This window comes from Typopeltis vanoorti, chromosome 16, assembly GCF_054136105.1.
Source record: "Typopeltis vanoorti isolate ZY-2024b chromosome 16, IOZ_Tvanoo_1.0, whole genome shotgun sequence".
In the NCBI taxonomy this organism is placed as follows: domain Eukaryota; kingdom Metazoa; phylum Arthropoda; class Arachnida; order Uropygi; family Thelyphonidae; genus Typopeltis; species Typopeltis vanoorti.
The window spans coordinates 79,586,691-79,609,291 of NC_143564.1; the positions used below are offsets into that span (position 1 = coordinate 79,586,691).

Sequence of the window (22,601 nt, forward strand, 5' to 3'; positions counted from 1 at the left end):
TCGCGTCAGTCAGCAACAGGGAAAGGTTGCAGCTTGTCGTTGTCAAGCTTCCTTCTGATCATCAGCATCGCTGGTCTGCACGAGAACACAGGAACAAACAACAAGAAGGCAAAAAACGAGAGAGAGAGCTTCAAACACGCCTGAATTCGCTTTTATCCTCATTCATAGCGCCCTCTTTCTGCCTTTGAATCTTATTCAAGGCACCTCCCTATTTGCTCTTACGAAGTGGCGTCACATTTCTGCTCCTCGATGAGCACTCTTTTCGTGGAACGCGAATTCCATTCGCTTTCCATGAATGCCTCTGCCTCGGGGTTTACGTCATCAGCGGAGGTCAGCAAGCAACCTTTGGTCTTTTGTTAGCACTTAGATACACGTCGTTCTTGTATAGAGCACAATTTAACATTAAAGCTTTAAACAATACATTTATGTTTAGATATGCAATTTTTCTAATTCTCATTTTCTAAAGAAAATGTGACATGTTCCCTCATATAATATTCTTACTTTGCCAACAGTACAAGTATTTTTCTTACTTAGTATTGTTTTAGTTAAATCTTGAATGAATGACTCTTTTCTTGAAAGAGTCGTCATTCAAGATCTAACAATATCAATATTTCAGGTAGAAAAATCAGCTAAAACCTATGAAAATGGACTTTAAGTGGATATATTCGATCAGAAATGCTCAAATGGAGGCTTAAAAGCATTATGGTAACTACATTGTGTAAATTAGAAGACCTGGTCATAAGGGTGAATTTTATGTGATTGAAGTAGATCTCATAGTACCATCTATAAAAAGTGAAATAAAACTGAATATGAAAATTATATGGAATTTCCTTATTGAATATTTTCTTTAAGATTTATGCAAGCATATTTGAGAAGTGGCTGAAAAAATTGTGAAAGAGAAACTTGGGGAACAAGCTGGGTTCGGCAAACTTTTTAGATCATTCACTCCTTCGTGGAATCCTTGATCCCTCATCGACTCCCATCATGTTAAATAAATGAATAAATGTTATCAATAGTAAATTTTTCAATTTAAAAATAATAATTCCTTTACCCTTTTCTCATTACTGCTTGTCGATAAGAAGTATTTAAAGAAATTGATAAATAACATTAAAAATTTACTTACATTTTATTGATTTACTTGGAATGGTTAATGAGAAGGATGTGTTTGATGAATAGTAGCCATTGCATCAATTTTTGGTTGGATATTGGTGAGTTTTAGCCTTAAGTCACCACGCTCTTCCAGGTTCATTCTGTTCCTCTCCTTCGTTAAAAGTGAATTTGCTTGGCTTAAACCCCCTTCAATCATGTATGAACTTGGGAATGAATGCAAGTAAAAAGGGTTCAACTACTGCACTAAGCTTGGGGTATTTATTATTAGTATTTACATTGCTCCAATAGTCACTGAGGCTTTTATTGTTAAACAAGGATTTAGTTTCGAGATCCACACACATATCGAACCCATCTTGTAAGTCAAATTCAGTGTCTGCATTTTCTGTTTCCAAATCAAATGTTGTAACAATCCAGTCAGGTAAGTGCATTTTCTCCAAGTCCTTGAAATGTACTTTTAAAGTTTTCCTTTAATATTTCTAGGTGATTTATGTATATCTCTAGGTCACAGTCTGAAATTTTTCCCTCTTCTCCATCTTCCAGCTTCCATAAGTTTGAAAAATAGCTGTTATATTTACGTGCCAATGAAGATTTGAATAGATCTGTTTTAGCTTGTATGCCTCTTAGGATTGTTCCAGCTTGAATAATTGTGACATCTTTACCTTGCAGACATTTCTGTATTTTATTAATTTTTGAATATAGGTCTGCCAAATAGAAAAGATGATTTTTACACTTTTTTTAAATCGCATAGTGATTGGTCCACATCCGTAAGAAACTCGACAGTGGAGTCATACAAGTCAACAAATCTTTTCACAACCTAACCTCCAAGTCAGGGGTCATGCCAGTAGTGTCAGCTGTGTGCAAAGCTTTAATTGGCTTCCCTATACCCAGTAGCACGCCAGTAGTGTCCGGCGCCTGTGTACAAAACTTAAGTTGGCGCCCCTATCCCCCCCCCCCCCAATAAAAAAATCACTTTAAAAAAACGTTTTTTTGAAGTATTTCCTCATCTTTGGCACCTTTACTATCCTGGCGCCTGTGTGCATTGCACATATGGCAAGTGCGCCCCTGCTCCAAGTGCAAAGGAAGTTGGTTAAAGGTTTCATCATTTTTTTTACACAACATTGCAAACAGTCGTGAATTCAGTGGATGTGCTTTAATTTTATTTACTTACCCGATACATACTTTTAAGGCAGTATTCAGTTCACCACTTAGATTCTTGACTACAAGTTGGTTTCTGGGTAATACACAGTGAGTTTGATGAGAAACATTGGGAACCTTTTTCTTGAGTAAGGATGCAAATCCTCTATAACGGCCAGCCATTGCTGGTGCACTGTCACTCACTGCAGTAATATTGAGGGGAATATTAAGTTTCTTCAAATAATCCTCTAGGAATTGCAAAATTGTTTCACCTTTTGCATCAGCTTTAAGGTAGTTGACAAACAAAAACTTGTCAATAATGCACTTTAGGATTTGACTATTATACCTCACATAGCCCGTGAGAATATTTGAACTACCAAACATTGCCTCATCGAGTTGGATGGAAAACTTGCAATGTTGAAGCTCTGATCCCAAAGTTTTCCCCGCATCATTGGCCATCTCATCAGTACGCCAGATCACTGTCCTTACACTTAAAGGGATACATTTTAAAACAGGTTGAGAGTCTTTCTTCATAACAGTTTGTCACATCTTTAGTGGCTGGTATGATGATCTCCTCACCGATAGTATGTGGTTTTCCTTTCTTTGCTATATTAAGAGAGATATTGTATGATGCCTTCAGTCCTCCTTCATTATCTCCACTGGCAGGTGCTTTTAAAAATGTCTTTGAATTTGGTCGTTTTATGATCTCTTCTTTCAGTGCCTTAAAAAAATTAAGATCTTTGTTTTTCTTATCAGAGTGAACCCTTTCGAGATGGTCTTTCATCTTTGCAAGCTTCATGACATCATCACTGAAAATCTTTTCACATAATAGGCACATAAGCATTGTTTCCTTGGTAAATGATGGTATAAATCCAAAATTTAAATACTCTTGCGAATACTGTCGGCACTTCTTACTATCAGGGGCCACCATTATGTGCACTATAACCTTAAAAAAATTACATAGTACATTCAAAGTTATCAGATCACTGAACACTGATAGCTATGGATGATAAATGGGCACTATCCCTGATCATCTCTGTTCTAGATGTCTTCATTGGAGAGAGGGTGCTCTTCTCCATTGGCTCAGCCAGTTGGCATTGCATATTTACTAGGTGTTACTCAAAATCATTTTAGGTGTTTGTTGACCCCATTTTTATCCCTAGACATTTATCGACCTCTTGGATAGCCACATTGACCCCTAGGGCTGCACTTTACAAACTGTGGGCCGTGGCCCCTTGGGGGCCGTGAAATAATGAAAACAAATTTTAAATGTTTTAAGACTAAGTAGGTATTTTTTTTATCTTAAAAGAAACGCATTTAACTTTTATTATTTATTATTTCTTTTTTTTATTTTTTATATTTTAATGGAAAAATTCACACATTGGTGTTGGTTCACAAGCTTTGCTTCCTGCGTATTTTGACGCTTAATGAATATTAGTAAATATATGCTTATTCATATAAGTTTCATTTCAAAGCAGTGGTTAATTGTATTTACTTTGAATGCTCTCTGGGGAAGCTCCAAATCTTCCTGTCCCTTTCATCACGCATTTGTAATCAGGCAAGTGTTGATATTGACTTTATATACATATCAAAGCTCGTTTTATATTATCACTGTCATTCGAGCTAATTTTCCATTACCAATAAAAGTTTTGCCTATATGGGGCGATAGTAACTCGCTTGCAGCGGTAAATAACATGCCCTCCCCAACAGTCACTATACTGCAGAGGCAAGAAAAAAAAAGTACTTTTATTATGTCAGTGAATAAGGTATGAGCAGTCTGCTAATATATTTCTTAACAAATAGTGCAATTAGAGACAACTGAGGTAAAAATGACACTAATTAATGAATCTACGGATAATACAAAGGACACTAATTTAATGGTTTTTGTTAGATACCACTATAATTTTCAAATTCATGAAGATCTACTGTTTTGCAGAAATCTTTCCAGTACAACCAAAGGAAAAGATATATTTGAAAACGTGAATAATTTTTTTAAAGAATATGAACTTGATTGGCAAAAGTGCATCGGGATTTGCAGTGATGGTGCCGCAGCCATGATGGGGAGTATTTCAGGTTTTGTAGCAGAAGTAAAAAAAGTTTATCCGAATGCAAGACAGGTTCATTGCCTTATCCATAGAGAAAACTTAGTATTTCGACAAATGGAAGAATTGCTGAGTAAAGTGTTATCAGAAGTTTCTACTGTAGTTAATTATATAAAAAGTAATGCTACTAATACAAGACTGTTTCGTATTTTATGTCAAGAGATGGATTCCAATTACGACACTCTTTCATATCACACAGAAGTAAGGTGGTTGTTCTGCGGAAAAGTTCTAAAACAAGTTTTAATATTGAAAGATGAACTACGAATTTTTCTTCTTGATAAGAATCCCTTGTTAGCATCTCATTTTTTGCGATCAAAATTGGTTGTGTTTCATTTCTTACCTGTTGGATTTTTTTGAAAAAGTTAATGAATTGAATCTTGCTCTGCAAGGAAAAAGCACTAATATATTAACACTAAACATTAAATTGCAAGCATTTAAAAGTAAACTTTCTGCATGGTTAAAAAGTTTGAAGGATAATAAAACGGAAATGTTTACTTCTCTTCATAAATATGTTAAAGAAAATAATATTTTACTATCAACAGAAAATAAAAGGATAATAATTAACCACCTCACAAATTCTATGGTTTTTTTTGAAAAATATTTTCCTAATTTGAATGAAGATAAAGAATATGATTGGATAAGAACACCACCATTTGCTCCTTCTCTACAATTTAGCAATCTTCCATGGTCATCTCAAGAAGAACTAATTGATATGAGAGCAGATTCAACCCTCGAATCAGAATTTCTTAACAGTGATTTATCCGAATTTTGGATTCAACGACAAAATGAATGTCCTTCATTAGCAAACGCAGCCTTAAATATGTTAATTCCTTTCGCATCTACATATCTTTGTGAAACAGCATTTTCATCGTTATTGGTAATTAAAAATAAACATAGGTCTTGCTTATCAATGGAAGAATTCGAAAGAAATCTAAAAATAGCCGTTTAAAATATTTCACCTGATATTGACATTTTGTGTAGCAGTATTGAAACACATCCATCACATTAAATTGTTATCAAACTTCTTTTATGTTTTTAATTCTTTCTTTATTACTAATCATCTTACGTTTCATGTGCTTGTGTACAATATGCAAATGTACAATAATAATATATCTATATAAAAATCTGAGATAATGTGCCATGTCAAATGTGTACACCTGTAAGATGCTAAAAATGTAATATTTGCATTTGATTTTTGCAATATTCACTGCATATGTTTTTGGATATAAATTAGTACTGAACATAAATACAATAAATATTATAATAATATATGTCTCTATTACGATTTTTTTTCGAAGGGGGCCGTGAAATATTTAATTTTTCCTGACATCCAGAAGTTTGGGAAGCACAGCCCCAGGGGATTGATATCTACCACTTTGCCAACCCCCTGGTCTAGATAGAGATTGTCAAACCAGATCTTCGCTTTAAGACAGATAGCTGACAAACATTGGGAATATAACAAGAATCTATCAAAGTTTTTTCTAGATGCCACAGTCAGGGCTCCAGAAATCCACTTGCCATGGGCAAGTTATCAGAGACGAGTGAGGAGGAAATTTTTAGCCTTGTTCTAAATTCATTCAAAATGTGTTATCTTATTTTCTTTGCATCATTTAAATTATGTGAAAAAAATAAGGCAGTTACATTTTTGGCAGTATGAAGAAAAAATACAGTTTTCCATTTTAAAACAATCTCATTCATTGTCAAGTTATCTGATCACAGGCAACCCCAATGGATGCAATAACGGAGGTTTATTTTCAACCAGGAGATAGTATGTATGTAATTAATTTAATAAGTTAATTTCTTTGTAGACAGTTTGTTCCCAAGCATCAACAAAGCTACATTATTGATGCTTGCCAAATGCAAAGTAATTCTAGTCTATTTATCTTCTCTCTCTATCTCTCTCTCAACCTCTTTATAACCTGTCCTGCTTCCCCAGAATAATTTTGAAATAAATAGTCAAGTGCTCTCAAACAATATTTTATTTTACATAATGTGTTGAGTCATCACCATTTTTATGCAATTAAAAAATTATCAAGTCCAGTTTTCATTTGTTTCAATGGCAACTGTAATTTGCCCAGCATTCTTTTAATCCTTAAGGAAGTATGCACTGTGATGTAATATTGATGTATGCTTATTTTAACAATTCACAAAGTGAATTAGTTTAGTGTAATTATGTACTTGAATATATATGATGAAATGGCTTTTTAATTGTATTATTTGAAAAACAAATATCTTGCAAAGACAAGTTGGAGACCAGATCAAATAATTGCCATTACATCCTCAAATGTCTCCATTTCTAGTGTTGACCATTTTCTGTTGTTTTTGTAAACTTTACTATTTGTCTTTCCAGTTGAATTATTTTATATAAATTATAATATTATAATTATATATAAAATTTAGGAGATGAAAGTTTAGGAGATGGTTTTATTTGGGAGATTGAATTTAGATTAAGAGTGACTGACCTGCAGAGGGAGATAGATGAGCTGAAAGAGGAGGTCGAATGTCTTGTGAATGAGAGCAGAAGTATGAAAGATAAGATTAGGAGAATGGAAGAGATAAATGCAAGTCGAATCAGAGTAGGGGAGAGAGAGAGAATTTTGGGAGTGTTAGAAGAGGAGAGAAAGGAAACAGAAGAGAGGAAATGAGAGAGAGGTATGTGGGTGCTAGAAGAGGAGAGAATGGAAACAGTAGAAGAGAGGGAATGAGAGAGAGGTATGGGAATGCTAGCAGACGAGAGGATGGAAACAGTAGGAGAGATGGAATGAGAGAGATATGGAGGTGCTAGAAGAGGAGAGAATGGAAACAGTAGAAGAGATGGAATGAGAGAGAGGATGGAAACAGTAGGAGAGATAGAATGAGAGAGGGATATGGAAGTGCTAGAAGTGGAGAAAATGGAAACAGTAGGAGAGAGAGAATGAGAGAGATGTATGGGAGTGCTAGAAGAGCGAATAGCAGTAGAGGAGAGGGAATGAGAGAGAGACCTATGGGAATGAAAGAAGAGGAGAGAATGGAAACAATAGGAGAGAGGGAATGGTAAGAGGTATAATGAATGGCGACTCAATGATCCCTGGTGTTCAAGATAGGATGCGTGAGGAGTGTTTGCCAGGAGGAACAATAGAAAGGGTGGCTATGGCAATTAAGAGAGGTGAAAGGGTGGATGAGATGATTGTGATGGTAGAAACAAATGACTTGAGTGGTAATGTAAGTCGGGCAGCGAGAGATATGAGATTTTTGCTTGAGACTGTACGGAAGAAGACAGAGAGAGGAAAAATAGTGTGCGTGTTGCCTAGGTATGATAATGATGAGCTGAGCAGAAGAGCGGTGATATTGAATGGCATAATAGCGAGAATGTGTGACAAGAGAGGACTGGTATATGTGGATGCTTGGAGTGCGTTTGAGGAAAGAGAAGAATTGTATGCGAGAGACCGCTTACATTTGAATGAGGAAGGACGTAGGCATCTGGAGAGATTGCTGTTCTGAACGAGTCATTGTGTCCCGGGGAGGATGATAGCAGGGGTGGCCTCTTGTGGGAATAGATACTTGGGAGAAGGGAGACAATGTCAGGTAATTGAGCCCAGTGGAGTCTAGAAGGGATAATGCTGGGTATAGAAACAATGGCATTTATATGCTTTATACTAATGCCAGGAGTATCTGGAATAAGGGAGAGGAATTGGTGGCGCAGATAGCATCAGCCTGTCCAAAAATTATTGGGATCACTGAGACGTGGTTGACAGAAGGGGATATAATAACAAGAATAGAAGTCGCTGGGTATAGCATTTTTCGTCAGGATAGGAGGGGAAAGCATGGTGGTGGGGTACTGCTTATGATAAGTGATGACCTACGTCCTCTAAGAGTGGAGACTTTGGAAGGAAGTGAGACAAATGATTTTGAGAGCATATGGTGTGAGGTATAGGTAGGCAACACAGGATATTTAGTGGGGTGTTGCTACAGACCCAGGAGCACAGAGGATGGGGATCAGGAGATGTTTAGACAACTAAGTTTGCCAAGTGCAAGAAGAATGATTGTTATGGGAGATTTTAACTACAGTAGTATAAATTGAAGAGAGGAAGATGCATGTAGCAATAGGGGAATGGAATTTCTAGAATTCTTGAGGGACAAATGTCTTAGGCAACATGTAACAGAGGGAACAAGATATTCAAGAGTTTTGGATTTGGTTATAGCATCAGAAGAGTTGATAATAACTGAGATGACATCTCTCCCACCAGTTGGAGAGAGTGACCATATGGTTTTGACTTCGAAAATGAATAGACATGTAGGAGTATCAAAGAGACAGGAACTTATGTGGAATTATAATGCAGGTAATTATAATAGTCTTAGACATCAACTTCGGGAAGTTTCATGGAGGGAGGAATTGGAAGGCCAGGATATCATTAGTGCATGGGAAATTGTGAAAGAATATTTGTTAGCAGCAATGGTAAGTTGTATACCACGAGTGAAGAAGAGGAGACAATTTGGAGTAAAGTGGATGACAAACAATATTAAACAGGAATTGCATGCGAAAAAGAGGCTATGGAAGAGATATAAGAAAACAGGTGAAGAGAAGATGCATGAAGAATATAAGACACAGGCCAGAAGAGTGACTAGTGTGGTAAGGAAAGCAAAACTGGAATATGAGAGGAGATTGGCCCTAAGATACAAAGAAAATCCTAGGTAATTTTTTAGCTATGTGGCCAGTAGGAGGAGAAATGACTGTGGAAGAATGATATTGTGGGATAAAAATGGGAATAGAGTGACTGATGCAGAGGACATAGTGGAATTGTTCAATGAACACTTTATTGGAGTATCTCATCCTAGAGGAGTCAGTTTTAATGCTAGAGGGATAGGGCTGGTTTGAGGTTTAGAAGTACAGGAGGAGTGTGTTTCAGATACTGAGTACTCTTGGATGTCAGTAAGGCTTTGGGACTGGATGGTATTTCACCACGAGTTTTGAGATAATGTGCTAGGGAACTGACAGTGCCTTTAACCTGGCTTTTCAATGAAAGTCTAGCTTCGGCAAAGGTGCCCAGGGAATGGAAGGAAGGTAAGATAATGCCATTGCATAAGGGTGGTAATAGACTGGAAGTGTCTAATTATAGGCCAGTCTGTGTGTCATCAGTAGTTGTTAAGATCTTGGAGAAAGTAGTGAGGGACTGTATACAGCATTGGGCAGATGAAGGTAATGTTATCTGTGAGAGTCAACATGGATTTGTGAAAGGGTGCTCTTGTTTTAGCAATATGCTAGCCTTTTATAATAAAGTTACAAGGACATTAGATGAGGGAAAGGCATATACTGCAATTTTCTTAGACTTAGCGAAGGCATTTGACAGGGTGCCACATGATAAGCTGATATTTAAGTTGCAGCACATGGGTCTGGATGTCAGATTGGTCAACTGGATTCAGGATCGGCTGTCTGATAGGTATCAGAGAGTTGTGTATGGTGGAGCAGTTTCAAGGAGGCAGAGGGTTACAAGTGGGGTCCCACAGGGCTCAGTACTAGGACCTATATTGTTTAACCTTTATATCAATGACATTGCCAGTGGATTGCAAGGGGATATTCAGTTGTTTGCAGATGATGCAAAGCTGGGAAGGATTATTAGTAATAGTGCAGATGTGGTAGCTCTGCAAAAGGATTTGAATAAGCTAGATAGATGGGCAAATGAATGGGGGGTGTCCATTTAATGCAGCAAAATGTAAGGTCTTGAGGATTGGGGAATATCGATGGGATGCTGCATTCTCTATGGGAGGAGGTAGTAGAGGTAGTACTGGAGGAAGTAGGGGAGACAAGAGATCTGGGTTTGATGATTGATAGAAACCTGAAGTTTAGGGGACATATTGCAAAGGTGGTGAAGGTAACATAGAGGATTGCTGCAATTATGAGAAGGACACTGACCTGCAGAGATAGAGGGTTATCATTCTGTTGTATAAGTCTCTGATCAGACTACATTTGGACTATTGTTCTCAGATTTGGTCCCCAGGATTTGAAGGGGATAAATTAACTGTGGAAAAGATACAAAGACGGATGACAAGGATGGTTTCAGGACTGTACAAGGATAATTATGAGGATCGGCTGAGGGAATGTGGACTGCAGAGTTTGGTGGATAGAAGAAGGAGAGGTGATATGATTGAGACTTTTAAACTGTTGAGAGGTGGTTACAGGGTTGACACTGGGGAGTTCTTTCGCTTGGTTGAACAGCGGGAAGGAGTGATGACAAGAGGCCATCCCTTGAAGTTACGAAAGGAAACTGTGAGCAAGAGGGTGAGGAGTGGTTTCTTTGTGTGGAGGGTTGTTGAACTGTGGAATGCATTGCCTGATGGAGTGGTGAGAACGAGAACGGTTAATAAGTTTAAGAAGTGGTATGATAGACTTTGTGTTTCTTAGGGGGGACCTCCCCTCGATGAGTCTTGACAGACTTTATGTTCTTAGGAAGGACCTCCCACGAAGAGTCTTTTGACTCCATGGAGGCCTGAATAATAATAATAATAATTTATCTTTCATTGTGGACAATAATTGCAAGGAAAAAATAATGAAAATCCTTAAAAAATATGACCTAACTTCTTGTTACAGACCATATAAAAAGTTGACATCCCTTATCCGCTCTACCAAAGACCAACCACTTCCCCTAGACCTACCTGGGGTATACCAGGTCGCTTGCAGCTGTAAATTGTCCTACCTTGGACAAACAGGCAGGACAGTGAATATCAGGATTTCAGAACGCAAGGACTACATTCGGTTTCACCAGTATAGCCATTGCGGGCTTGCAGACCATGTTCTAGATACCCGCCACAGGATACATACGTTGGAAGAAAGCCAAAGTAATACACCACAGCAAGCTCAAGTACGAAAGATTATTCATAGAATCAGCCTCAGCTCTAAAAAAACGTTCCAAACCTCAACAAATTTGGGTGCATGAGACTACCCCGAATTTGGGAGCAGTTATTATCCTTAAATATCCTTAAAAGAATTATCCTTAGATAATTTAATAGTCATGTGTTTCCAACGTATAAGCCTTTCTACTAGAATTGCAAGGAAATACAAACTACACTTTTTAGTTTTGTGAAGTGCAAAACTGAAGATGAAGGTAAGGGACCAAAAATATTGCAAACACTGGAGAAAAGAGTTCATTGTGTCATCAACTAAAAACATTTAAGATGTGATTTCAAGACAAATCACTCAAGTAATTCAAATAAAGAAGTTGCAATTTGTAAAGTATAAAAATATTCTGGGGCTGCTTACAGAAACTGAAGATCCATAACATTTTTGAGATCTTTTTAAAGTGAAGACATTTAGATTTCATGAAACATTCAATTATGTTTTTGGTTTCATCCTTTCTTATCACTTCTGGGTGTGGTTCCTACTGATGAGACCCGAATAAAGATTGAAACTGGTCTGGGTAGTGGTCCTTCCCACAATGCATAGCAGTATACATGTTTGTAATGAGATGTGGGTTGCATTATAGGATACTAAGGCAATTGATGTGAAGTCACCATCCTCTATGTACAAGTAGCCCAGTCGTGAAGTTATTAAAGATGCAAACTTTGTTTGCATACACTTGGATAAAGGATGAAACCAATAATATAATAACTTGGCATCTTTAATGTTTTTCTACTTCGATATATATATATATATATATTAATATGTAATTGTAGTTTGCCTTATTCTCTTTTTTTTTCAATGCATCTGATAATGCACAAATTTTCTATTATGACTTATTAAGTTCTTCTCTTCCTGTCAGTCATCTTATATTCCAGGTTCCAGTATTTCCTCTTTTAACTCTTTGTTCCATTCCTGGTCAATATCGATAATGCCATCTGGTTTTTCAAACTTTTGTTTCTTTGAGCATTTGGGTTTAACATTCTCTGGAAAGCTGCTGACCCAACCAAGAATGCTTCTTATGTTGGATAGGTATGTTGATGTACCTGTCTGGAAGAATACACTTCTGTTATGCCTCACATATATCACTCATTCACCTCCACATAACAGTGCAGTACAGATAGGATTCATGGAGGTTATCCAGGATTTTAATGAAATTTTCTGTTAATTTACTTGTATTTTTTTAAAGTAATGATTTTTGTGTTGTTTGATTTAACCCTCTCTGTTGTGATGATAATGCTATGGATGCTTCATTCTTGCTTTATCAAGAAGCACCTACATGTAGCAATTATAGCTATATATAGGTACTTGTAATTTAGCTTTTCAAATATAGCACCTATATTCTTTTAAAAGTACTGTATATGTTCTTTGTATGAATTTACAAAGTTTAAGCTGTAGTAACTTAAGAATTAATTATTGCACTTTCTTATTGAAAATATCACACTTTAAAAGTTGATACATACATATATATAGAGAGAGACATTCACCATAAACAGTTATTCCATTTATATTCCATTCAAAAATGCAATACAACCAGAATTCCAGTTATAAATAACTAACTTTACTCATAGAAGTTCATGGTACATACCCCATTTTTTATTAGTCTGCAGGTTTACCTCCAGACTCCATAGTTTGCCTCCATGATTTTGGGAGGGAATTACCATGCTGCGTTACATGAAATTTAAAGAAGAAAGTCTTCATAGCAGCTGCAGTCATAATTTCAAACTTTAATCTTGAGTCATGTATATCTCAAAATAGGGATATATGGAATCCAGCAGTGTTAGCACTTATCTCTTTCTCTAGATCCGAGTAGCAAGCCTTCTTTACATTTTGTAGAATCTCCATAACAAAGATTAATTATTAAACCAGTATTTAATTTTATTCTTTAGTGCTTTATATTAATTCTGCAAAACTACAAGATCAGTGGTTATTTATATCATTCACTGATTGCAAGAAAGTGAATACAGTTTTTTTCCCAATTTAGTCTTCCTTTAACAAAGTAGAACATAAGCATTTAAATAACAGAATACTAGAAATTTGTAGAAGTATTCATTTAAATTTAACTTGCTGTTGGCTCTCTGTGACATTTTTAATGTTGTAGGTACCAAATATTTCTCCAGTTAAGAAGAGATCTCTTACATGGGCGGCTGTATTGCTCTCAGAATGATGCAGCACTGCTTGCAGCTTACATTTTACAATGTAAGTAAAATTTTGATGGAAAATGCAATACTCTTTGTTGAAAAAAAATTAGAACTGGTTGTATAACTTTTCAGTAGGAATTTAATGAGATTACATGGTGTGCTTATACTATAATATTAATTTATTTACACCTGCTACTATTGTAAGCTATGTGGTCTTCTTTATCAAGGTTAGAATTACATAAAATATAATTAAAAGATCTATATCATGCAAAAGTATTAAAAAATAAACTTACAAAATAGTTTTTGGTAAAGCACAGCAATTAGATTTCATATGTATATGGTCAAATGTGAACAACCTTTGTTGATATGGCTGACATATTGTCTTGTAAGAGTGGACCACGTGTACTTGAGCAGGACATTTTTAATGTCATTTCTGACATAATGAAGTTAATTAGATACATATATTCACAAGAATAAATAATAATAATAATTAATATAATTAACGGCTATTTTAGCCTGTTTTTGTTTAGGAGTGTCCCTTATATTTAATACATTGGCTAATATAACTCAAAAGGGGTATATATATATAATTTAGGACATTACGGGCGAGTGTAGAAGGCAATTATGGCAGAATAAAAAATGTTGAAAAATTATGTACATACCTTGATTTTGGTTTAAAGATGCCTTCTAGATCCAAGCTCTTGTGGAAGGGGGGGGGGAGAGGGAAAGAACATGGGGATGTACTTGGGACACGGGAAATAAGTTTGGGAACCCGGGTTACTATTAATAATATATATATAAATATATATATATATTATTTTGTTGTGGGGAGAGGGGGAGGGAAAGGAAGGGGAAGGGTATCCTTATGTGGAAACTGGGGCAAGGGTTTATGGGGTGTGGACCGTTTCGGTCATCGTCTGACCATCGTCGGAACTTTGTGGGAATGACTGTAGGGCTATGTCAAGGCTGCAAGATGTGTCAGGGAGACACATCTTGCAGCCTTGACATAGCCCTACAGTCATTCCCACAAAGTTCCGACGATGACCGAAACGGTCCACACCCCGTAAACCCTTGCCCCAGTTTCCACATAAGGATACCCTTCCTCTTCCTTTCCCCCCCCCCCCCTCTCCCCACAACAAAATAATATATATATATATATTTATATATATATTATTAATAGTAACCCGGGTTCCCAAACTTATTTCCCATGTCCCAAGTACATCCCCATGTTCTTTCCCTCTCTCCCCCCCCCCCCTTCCACAAGAGCTTGGATCTAGAAGGCATCTTTAAACCAAAATCAAGGTATGTACATAATTTTTCAACATTTTATATTCTGCCATAATTGCCTTCTACACTCACCCATAATGTCCTAAATTATATATATATACCCCTTTTGAGTTATGTTAGCCAATGTATTAAATATAAGGGACACTCCTAAACAAAAACAGGCTAAAATAGCCATTAATTATATTAATAGTGTTTTAGAGGAGTAACATGGGAATTTCCCAGAAATTATACTTAATAATAATATTGTTTTATTACTGCAAATATTTCAACCAGAAACTAACTGATCGAAATATTTCTTGTGAATGCATGTGTCTAATTAACCTGAGCATGATAGCAACAAGGGGAAGAAAAACTAGGAGTTTGAATAATTAAAGGATGTCTTAATTAAAAAAAATATATATATTTATTACCATTTTACTACTAGTACTCAAAGAGGCATAAGAATATCAAGAAAATCTCAGCTACAGGTAGTGCTGTCACTTTTCCTTTATATAAAAAAATAAGACTGACAGAATAAACTGGAAACAACACATGAAAGTTATTACCTTCACTTCTTGGAAGAGGAATCCTGCATTCTCTGATCAGTGAAACTACCTCATCTGTCATTAATGAAGCCAGGAATTTACAAGATATACTGTGCTTGCTGAATTTGTGTAGGACAGGTTGGCCACTCAGGAGGAATTTGAGAGGATGAATATATTAGAAATGTACAGGAAAAATAAAAATAAATAAATTAATTAAATTAGATATACCCTTCCACACAGCCAGAGATAAACATTATTTTGTAGCAAACCAAAAAAGATTTTTCATTACATATAATAGTTACATCCATAAGTTCAAGAAGATGTTAGAAATGATTCATTCACCCATAATGCAATAACAACCAAGGTTTAATACTCCCCCCACCCTCTATAAAAACAAAATACGTGTGGCAATACATCATCCTGATCAACAATGATCAACATTTGGCTTCATGCATATGAAGTGTGTTTCACTAGAAGCTGTCTTGTAAATAGTTTACATTTCGAGTGCTATAGTTAATGCACTGTATATGAGATGGTCTGAAAAGTTTTTGGCCTTTTTTCTGCCAATAGTGTTGCCACCATAGATGGCAACACTATTGGCAAGATTTTTTTTTTTTTTCCTGAGTTGGTACATCTGTCCTAAGCATCGTTGTGAAATTGCAAGTCATTCTATCAAGTAATTTGTTTTTTTACAGCTCTCTGAAGCAAAAGAGTTGCTTCAGACAGCTCTGTATCTTTCTGTATCCCGAAATAGATAAACTTGTGTATCATGCGATTATAAAATACTTTGTAAAAGAAGGTTTATTGCCAAAAGAAATTCATTTGAAGTACATAAAAGTTTATGGGCACTCTTCTCCTTTGTTCTTGACAGTTAAGAAATGGGCTGCTGAGTTTAAATGTGGCTGAACCAGCCTTGAAGATGATCCACGTGAAGGACATCCAAAAAGTGCAACAACGCCAGAAATCATTGATCAAGTGCACAATATGGAATTAGATGACTGGCAAGTCAAAGTGCATGAAATTGCTGAGACTATAGGCATTTCAAAAGAACGTGTAGGATATATTTTGCATGAAGAATTGCAAATGAATAAGCTTTACGCAAGATGGGTGCCACGCTTGCTCACAGCAGATCAAAAACGCACTCGGATGAAAAACTCTGAACAGTGCTTGGAGCATTTTAACAAGAATAAAACTGATTTTATGCTTCAATTTATTACTATGGATGAGACTTGGATTCACCATTACACACCAGAATCCAAAAAGCAGTCAAAACAGTGGACAGAAGCCAGTTGTTCAGCGCCAAAGAAGACAAAGTCAGTTCCATCAGCAGGAAAGGTCATGGCATCTGTGTTTTGGGATGCTAAAGACATTTTGTTTATTAATTATCTTGAAAAGGTTAAAACAATAATCGGGAAATATTATTCCGATCTTTTTACCAGACTAGATGAAAAAATTCATGAGAAAAGACCCTGTTTGCAGAAGAGAAAAAAAAATCATCTTTCATCAGGACAATACACCTGCCCACAAAGGTGTTTTGGCAATGTTAAATTAAGGAATCTGCACTATGAATTGTTGGAGCATCCACCCTATTCCCCAGATTTGGTTCCCCTGACTTTTGTCTGTTCCCAAAACTAAAACTCTTCCTCGCTGGTCAGCGTTTTTCTTCAAATCAAGAGGTGATTGCAGGTGTAGAGGGGTATTTTGCAGATCTTACTGAGAACCATTACAGGGATGTGATAATGGCACTGGAGCATTGCTGGAATAAATGTATTAGTCTTAAGGGAGATTACGTTGAAAAATAAAAATAATTTTGGAAATTAAAAATTTTTTTTTATTGTTAGACCGAGAACTTTTCAGACCACCCTCATATTCAACATCATATGCGTATTTTGTATAATTCTTATAATATATAATATATATAATTTTTATAATATAGAAAATAGCCACAAAAGCTTGCGGATGTCATTAAGAATTTAAACATAACTAGTGATGTCTTTATAACTAAATGAACATACATGCCTGGAAGAAAACATTTGTTCAACTCCTGTCTCCAAATGTTCATTTTTTTTAGACACAGCTTAATTAGGCCACTCTTCTCTCAAGTGGTTGCAGAGTTTTTACTCCTGTCAGCTTACGTTGTTATTTTATTCTGATAGTAACAACTATTATTAAATATGTGAATGGAAAGACCTGTGGACTACTTTCATAAAATTAATTAACATCCTATAATAAATTGCATTTTATTATCCTAACAAAATGTAGTTTATACAATATATAATTTACATTGTTATTACTATTATTATTATTATTATTATCTGAGCCCTCCAGGGAGTCAAGGACTCACCAAGGGAAGCTATAAATCAATTATAATATGTCATCAGGTTTAATATCTGATTTCTGGATTTTCCCTAAGCATTCCTTTTTTTATGTTATCAAGAATTTAGTTAGCCACATTCACCTGTTGATCTGTGTATAAACACTAGCTTCAGCAGGCAAAGTTGAGTGTATTGGTGTAAATTCAGTTTGAAGTGAGATTCACTCTTCCCATTAGCACCAAAAAAAAAGTTCCAGAGCTTACCAAAAGGGAAACAGTCAAGGTCGCTAGATTGTTTGCTTCTTTCAAACAGTCTTGAGCTGAGCATGTTAACAACAAAAGGATTAATATTTTTCTCTGACATACTCTGTGTCTACACTTTTAGTTGTGCATGGTGCCATTTCGATTTTGCTTTCACATTCTGTACTGTGATTTGGCAAATGATCCACAATAAATGTTGCAACCACAGTTAATAAACATTTTAATGTTATTATTATTTGGGAGTGCTTGAGGGTCAAATCTGTTTAAACTGAGAGGAAACCTCCATATAGTCTTTAAAGGAATGTGGAGAACCTTGATGCACCTTCTCATAGTGCACCCTATTAGGTATCTACCTGGATAATGAACGAACAAGGATGGGCTGGTAATTTGGGATTTAGCTGACCAAATTGTATTCTTACTGGCTTAAACCAAAATATAAAATGATAGTACAACATGACAGAATTTCACGTCGACTGGGGTGTCACCTGGTTAAACAAAGCCCCGTTGTTTTCGCCCTGGAACCACGGCAAACAGCAAAAAGTCAGCTACTGGAACAAATCTTTAAACACACCCAAACTCAACATCACCAGAGTTCAAGATCAGCGCTATCAACATAAGAAGTCTGAATGCCAAAGAAATGGAGCTAGCTGAGGAATTAGATAAGTACCAGATCGACATAATAGGGGTGATTGAAACATAAAACACAAAAACTGGTGAGATCTTTCTGAGCAATAAATAGAAAATATTATTTACTAAAAATAAAGAGCCAAAGGGCTTCACTTTTCACAATGCAAAATTATAAAAATCAAGTGGATATTAAATCCAGCATTATTTCAAAGCCGAATATAGAAACTATAAAAGTTTCGTATAAAATTTGACCAGAGAGCTTACGGGAATACACTTGCCAGTATTTAAGAGTTGCCCTAGCCGGACCTTATTGGAGACATGCATGCTATGACAGTGTCCATATTTCACCTGCTATTGGTCCATTTTGATAAAGTTTAACTGCCCTTGAATTTGCTTACGAAAAATAGACTTCTCTGATGTTCCTTAGTACTGAGAGTTTTTGCTCTCGTTCTGATGAAAACCAACCAGCTTGAAACAGCTGTAAGGCCAGTGTCACTTTTATAGTTTCTATATTCGGCTTTAAAAGAATTCTGGATTTAATATCCACTTGATTTTTACAAAATGTTATATTCAGGCAATGACAATCAATGAAAAGTAGGAGTAGCCATAGTATTCAACACTAAATATGAGGCTAATCTGGAATGGCAGGCAGTCTCAAGTAGAGTGATGTGGGCAAATATCAGAATGGGGAACTGGACAATGAGACTTATTTGTGCTTAGAGCCCCACAGAAGGTTCTACTAAGTTAGAAGTTGAGGAAATTTTTGAGGCTTTAGAGAAAGCAACTGACTCAGTGAAAAAGGAAAAGTTGAACCTTGTTGTGGATTGAAATAGCTAGCAGAGTAGGAAATGATTGTCAGACATATGAAAATATTTTGGGAAATTTTGGAGAAAAGAACAAAGCTAATAATAATGGCTACTACATGTTGGATTTCTGCTCAGGACATGGACTGGTTATTACTAACACAATGTTGCAACATAAAAATATGCACAAATTCACATGGAGAAAGGTGGCAAGGAATAAGAAAAATTATATTGATTGTGTTATGGTTGATAGTCATGTATTGTCACTGGTGCAGGACACTAGAGTGTACAGATGATTTCAAATTGGAAGTGATCACCTTTTAGTCTTGAGCAGGATAAAATTGAATTTCATACTGAAAAGAAGAACATTAAGAAAGTTTTGAAGCGAATAAAAGTTGAGCAGTTCTTAGATAAGAACTGTAGACTAAAATACACAAACATTATTCAAGAAAAAATGAAAGAGTTTGAGAACAGGAACCAAATCTTGGAGATTCTGTGGTAAGTCTTGAAGAAAATACTAATTGATTCATCCCAGGAGACATGTGGTGAGGTTGTGTGCAAGGATAGAAAAATCAGAACTCCATGGTGGATGCAGGAAGTTAAAGAGGCAGTGAAGGAAAATAAGAAAGCATATCAGAAGTTCCTGGCAAATAAGTCAGCTTGTGCTCTTAGAGAATACAGAGACAAATGTAAGAAAGCTAAACACGGTGTAAACTAGCTAAACAAAAGTCATGGGGAAACTTGGGTGAGAACATAGAAAATAAATATCAAGAAGGTGACAAGATATTCTGGAGGTTGTTGAAGAAGCTCAGAAATGGAGGAAAGAGTGCTATAAAAGAATTAGAAATGATAAAGGTAACATGAAAACTGAAGAAAAGGAAATCCTTGAAGTATGGAGTAATTACTTTGAAAAATTGCTAAATGAAACTATCAGTGATAGCACAGTGGTAAAAAACACTCAACAGGCATGCAGTCAGGAATACATATTCATACTTGAAGTAGAAAAAGCCGTCAATGGCCTAAAATGTGGAAAAAGCAGCAGAAGTAGTTGATATTCGACAAGGAATGCTTACGTATGAAATTATAAAAGTCTTACAGTGGCTGCACTGTATAGTTCAGAAGGTCTGGACAGATGGTCGAATTCCGTATGATTGGAGTATAGCTCTCATAGTACCCATATATAAAAATGAAATAAAACTAAATGTGACAGTTACAGAGGCATTTCTCTACTGAGTGTTCTTGGGTAGATTTATGCCAGTATACTTGAGAAAAGGTTGAGGATTGTGGAAGAGAAGCTTGGTGAAGAACAAGCTGGATTCATGCCAGATAGGGCCTGTCAGGAACAGATTTTCACTTTCCGACAAATAGTTTAGAAATCATGGGAATATAACAAAGATCTGTATTTTAGTTTTGTAGATCTTGAAAAGGCAACAAGGTGCCAAGAGAAAAGCATTTCAAAATGATTCAGTTATACGGTGTTAATGGTGCATTGCATGAAGCAATGCATAGTCTTTATTTGAGAGTTGTAAATCTGCAGTTAGAATTGAAAGTACAGGAAGATGATTTGATGTTAAATCTGGTGTCAGACAATGATGCACGTTATCCCCTTTGTTATTCATTATCTATGTGGATCACATTATGAAGGAAAGTGGTATTAAACCTGATATCAAAATTGGAGATGTTAATCTGAGCTCTTTGCTTTATGTGGATGGTGTTATACTTCCAAATAAATCTGCTACATGTCTGCAAGATTCCCTGACTAAATTGAATAACTGTTGTAATAGATATGGTATGAAAGTCAGCAATAAAAAGACAAAGACAATGAAAATAGGCGGAATCATTGAAAATGTCAACTGTGTTGTGAATGCAGAACCTATAAAACAAGGAAACATTTCAGATACTTTGGCACGATTTTTAGTGAAGATGGTAAATTAAATATGGAAATCGACAAGGATCAACAAAGCTGGTATGGTAGGAAGTCAACTGACAGTAAGCTAGAGAAACAATTGTTTTTCTAGCTTACTGTTTGTAATGTAACGTAGCTTGTCTTGTATATTTATGTATGCTCCTGATGAAGATCTAAACGTCGGGATAATAGAAAGAGTTATTTATAACAAGGTTGTAAAATTCATAATTTCTAAAATGAATAGAAATATAAGATCTGATAATGTTGGAGTCTTGACAGGTAACAGACTGATTTGGAGGAAAATTGTAGATAGGGAGTTAGTAGTGATCTAAATTTTTCATGTAGTATAATACTATACTGTCATATCCTGTACACCACTTGAGGGTACATGGCATGAATTTGATTATTATTATTATGGACTGCACACTATGTCATTGATTTAAGGATTTATTTATAAATTTCCCTCCAAACTGTTTTTGTTTTCATTTTTGTTACCTGATACTTGTAAAGCAGTCAAAGAAGGAAAGAAATGCATATTCAGTGTTCAGCAATGAAATCAAGGCACAATATAAATAATTTGGAAAAGGCAAAAAAGAATGGAAGTGCATTGTTTAATTTGAAAATGCACCATATCTATAACAAAGAGAAGATTTATATTATAGTACATATTTCCATTGAAACATCTCAAAGTAATCTGTATAATATATACCAGTATTGCTGGTATATCAAAATGCTTGAATTCATTTGTTGTGAAAACAAGAATAGAAAATAAAATATCAGGTGCTGATGCAACATTATCCTTTCATACGTTGTATGCCACCATCAACCTTACATTTGACTTCATTGCACAGTTATTTTCAGTAAAAAAAAAAGTATTTTTTAATACATATTTTTAATATGTATCCTGGGTATACAGGATGCTATGACAGTACCACCCGATTCCACTAGCTTCTTTTCAATAATTTTCTTCCAAATTAGTCTGCCATTTGTTAACTATCCAGTATTTTTACATCTTATATTTTGGTCTCTGAATGCATTTCTCACTGCATCAATCTACTTATAACTTGGTCTTCCATTGGATATTTCCTCCTGACATTGTCATCAAACACCGGTATTACTAAAATATGTGTCTTTCCTTTTATGGTATGTTTACTGACCTGTCACAGCTAAGTAACTGGGATTCTTGGACACTTGCTTACTGTTTATAATCCTATTGCATTGTCCTAGTTATGTTCTTCAAATTGTGTGTCTCTTTCTAGTTAGTTTGCTTATTTTGCAGGATGAAAAACCTTGCCACTTTGATATGAGAACCACATCTTCAATTTAAAAGTCCTGATAAAGGCTCTTTGCATCTCAGATGGTATTTGAACCCAGGTCTCTCCAAATACAGGGCATTGTTGACACCGAATGAGCTGTGGGGACTAATTATGATGATGGTGATGAATTTCTTTTCCTCTCATAACAAGTTAATATCATGATATTTGAAGCAGTTTAAATGCTGGAAGCGTATAAAAGATCCCA

General features: G+C 35.7%; 1 protein-coding gene across 1 annotated transcript in view; it reads left to right on the top strand.

The window, feature by feature from the left end:
• Positions 1 to 22,601, top strand: part of Frmd5 (FERM domain containing) — a 501,610-nt gene that overhangs the window by 170,444 nt on the left and 308,565 nt on the right. The window contains exon 6 of the mRNA XM_090406270.1: positions 13,319 to 13,416. Within this exon, the coding sequence (XP_090262396.1) occupies positions 13,319 to 13,416 (98 nt within the window). The remainder of the gene's footprint in view (positions 1 to 13,318; positions 13,417 to 22,601) is intronic.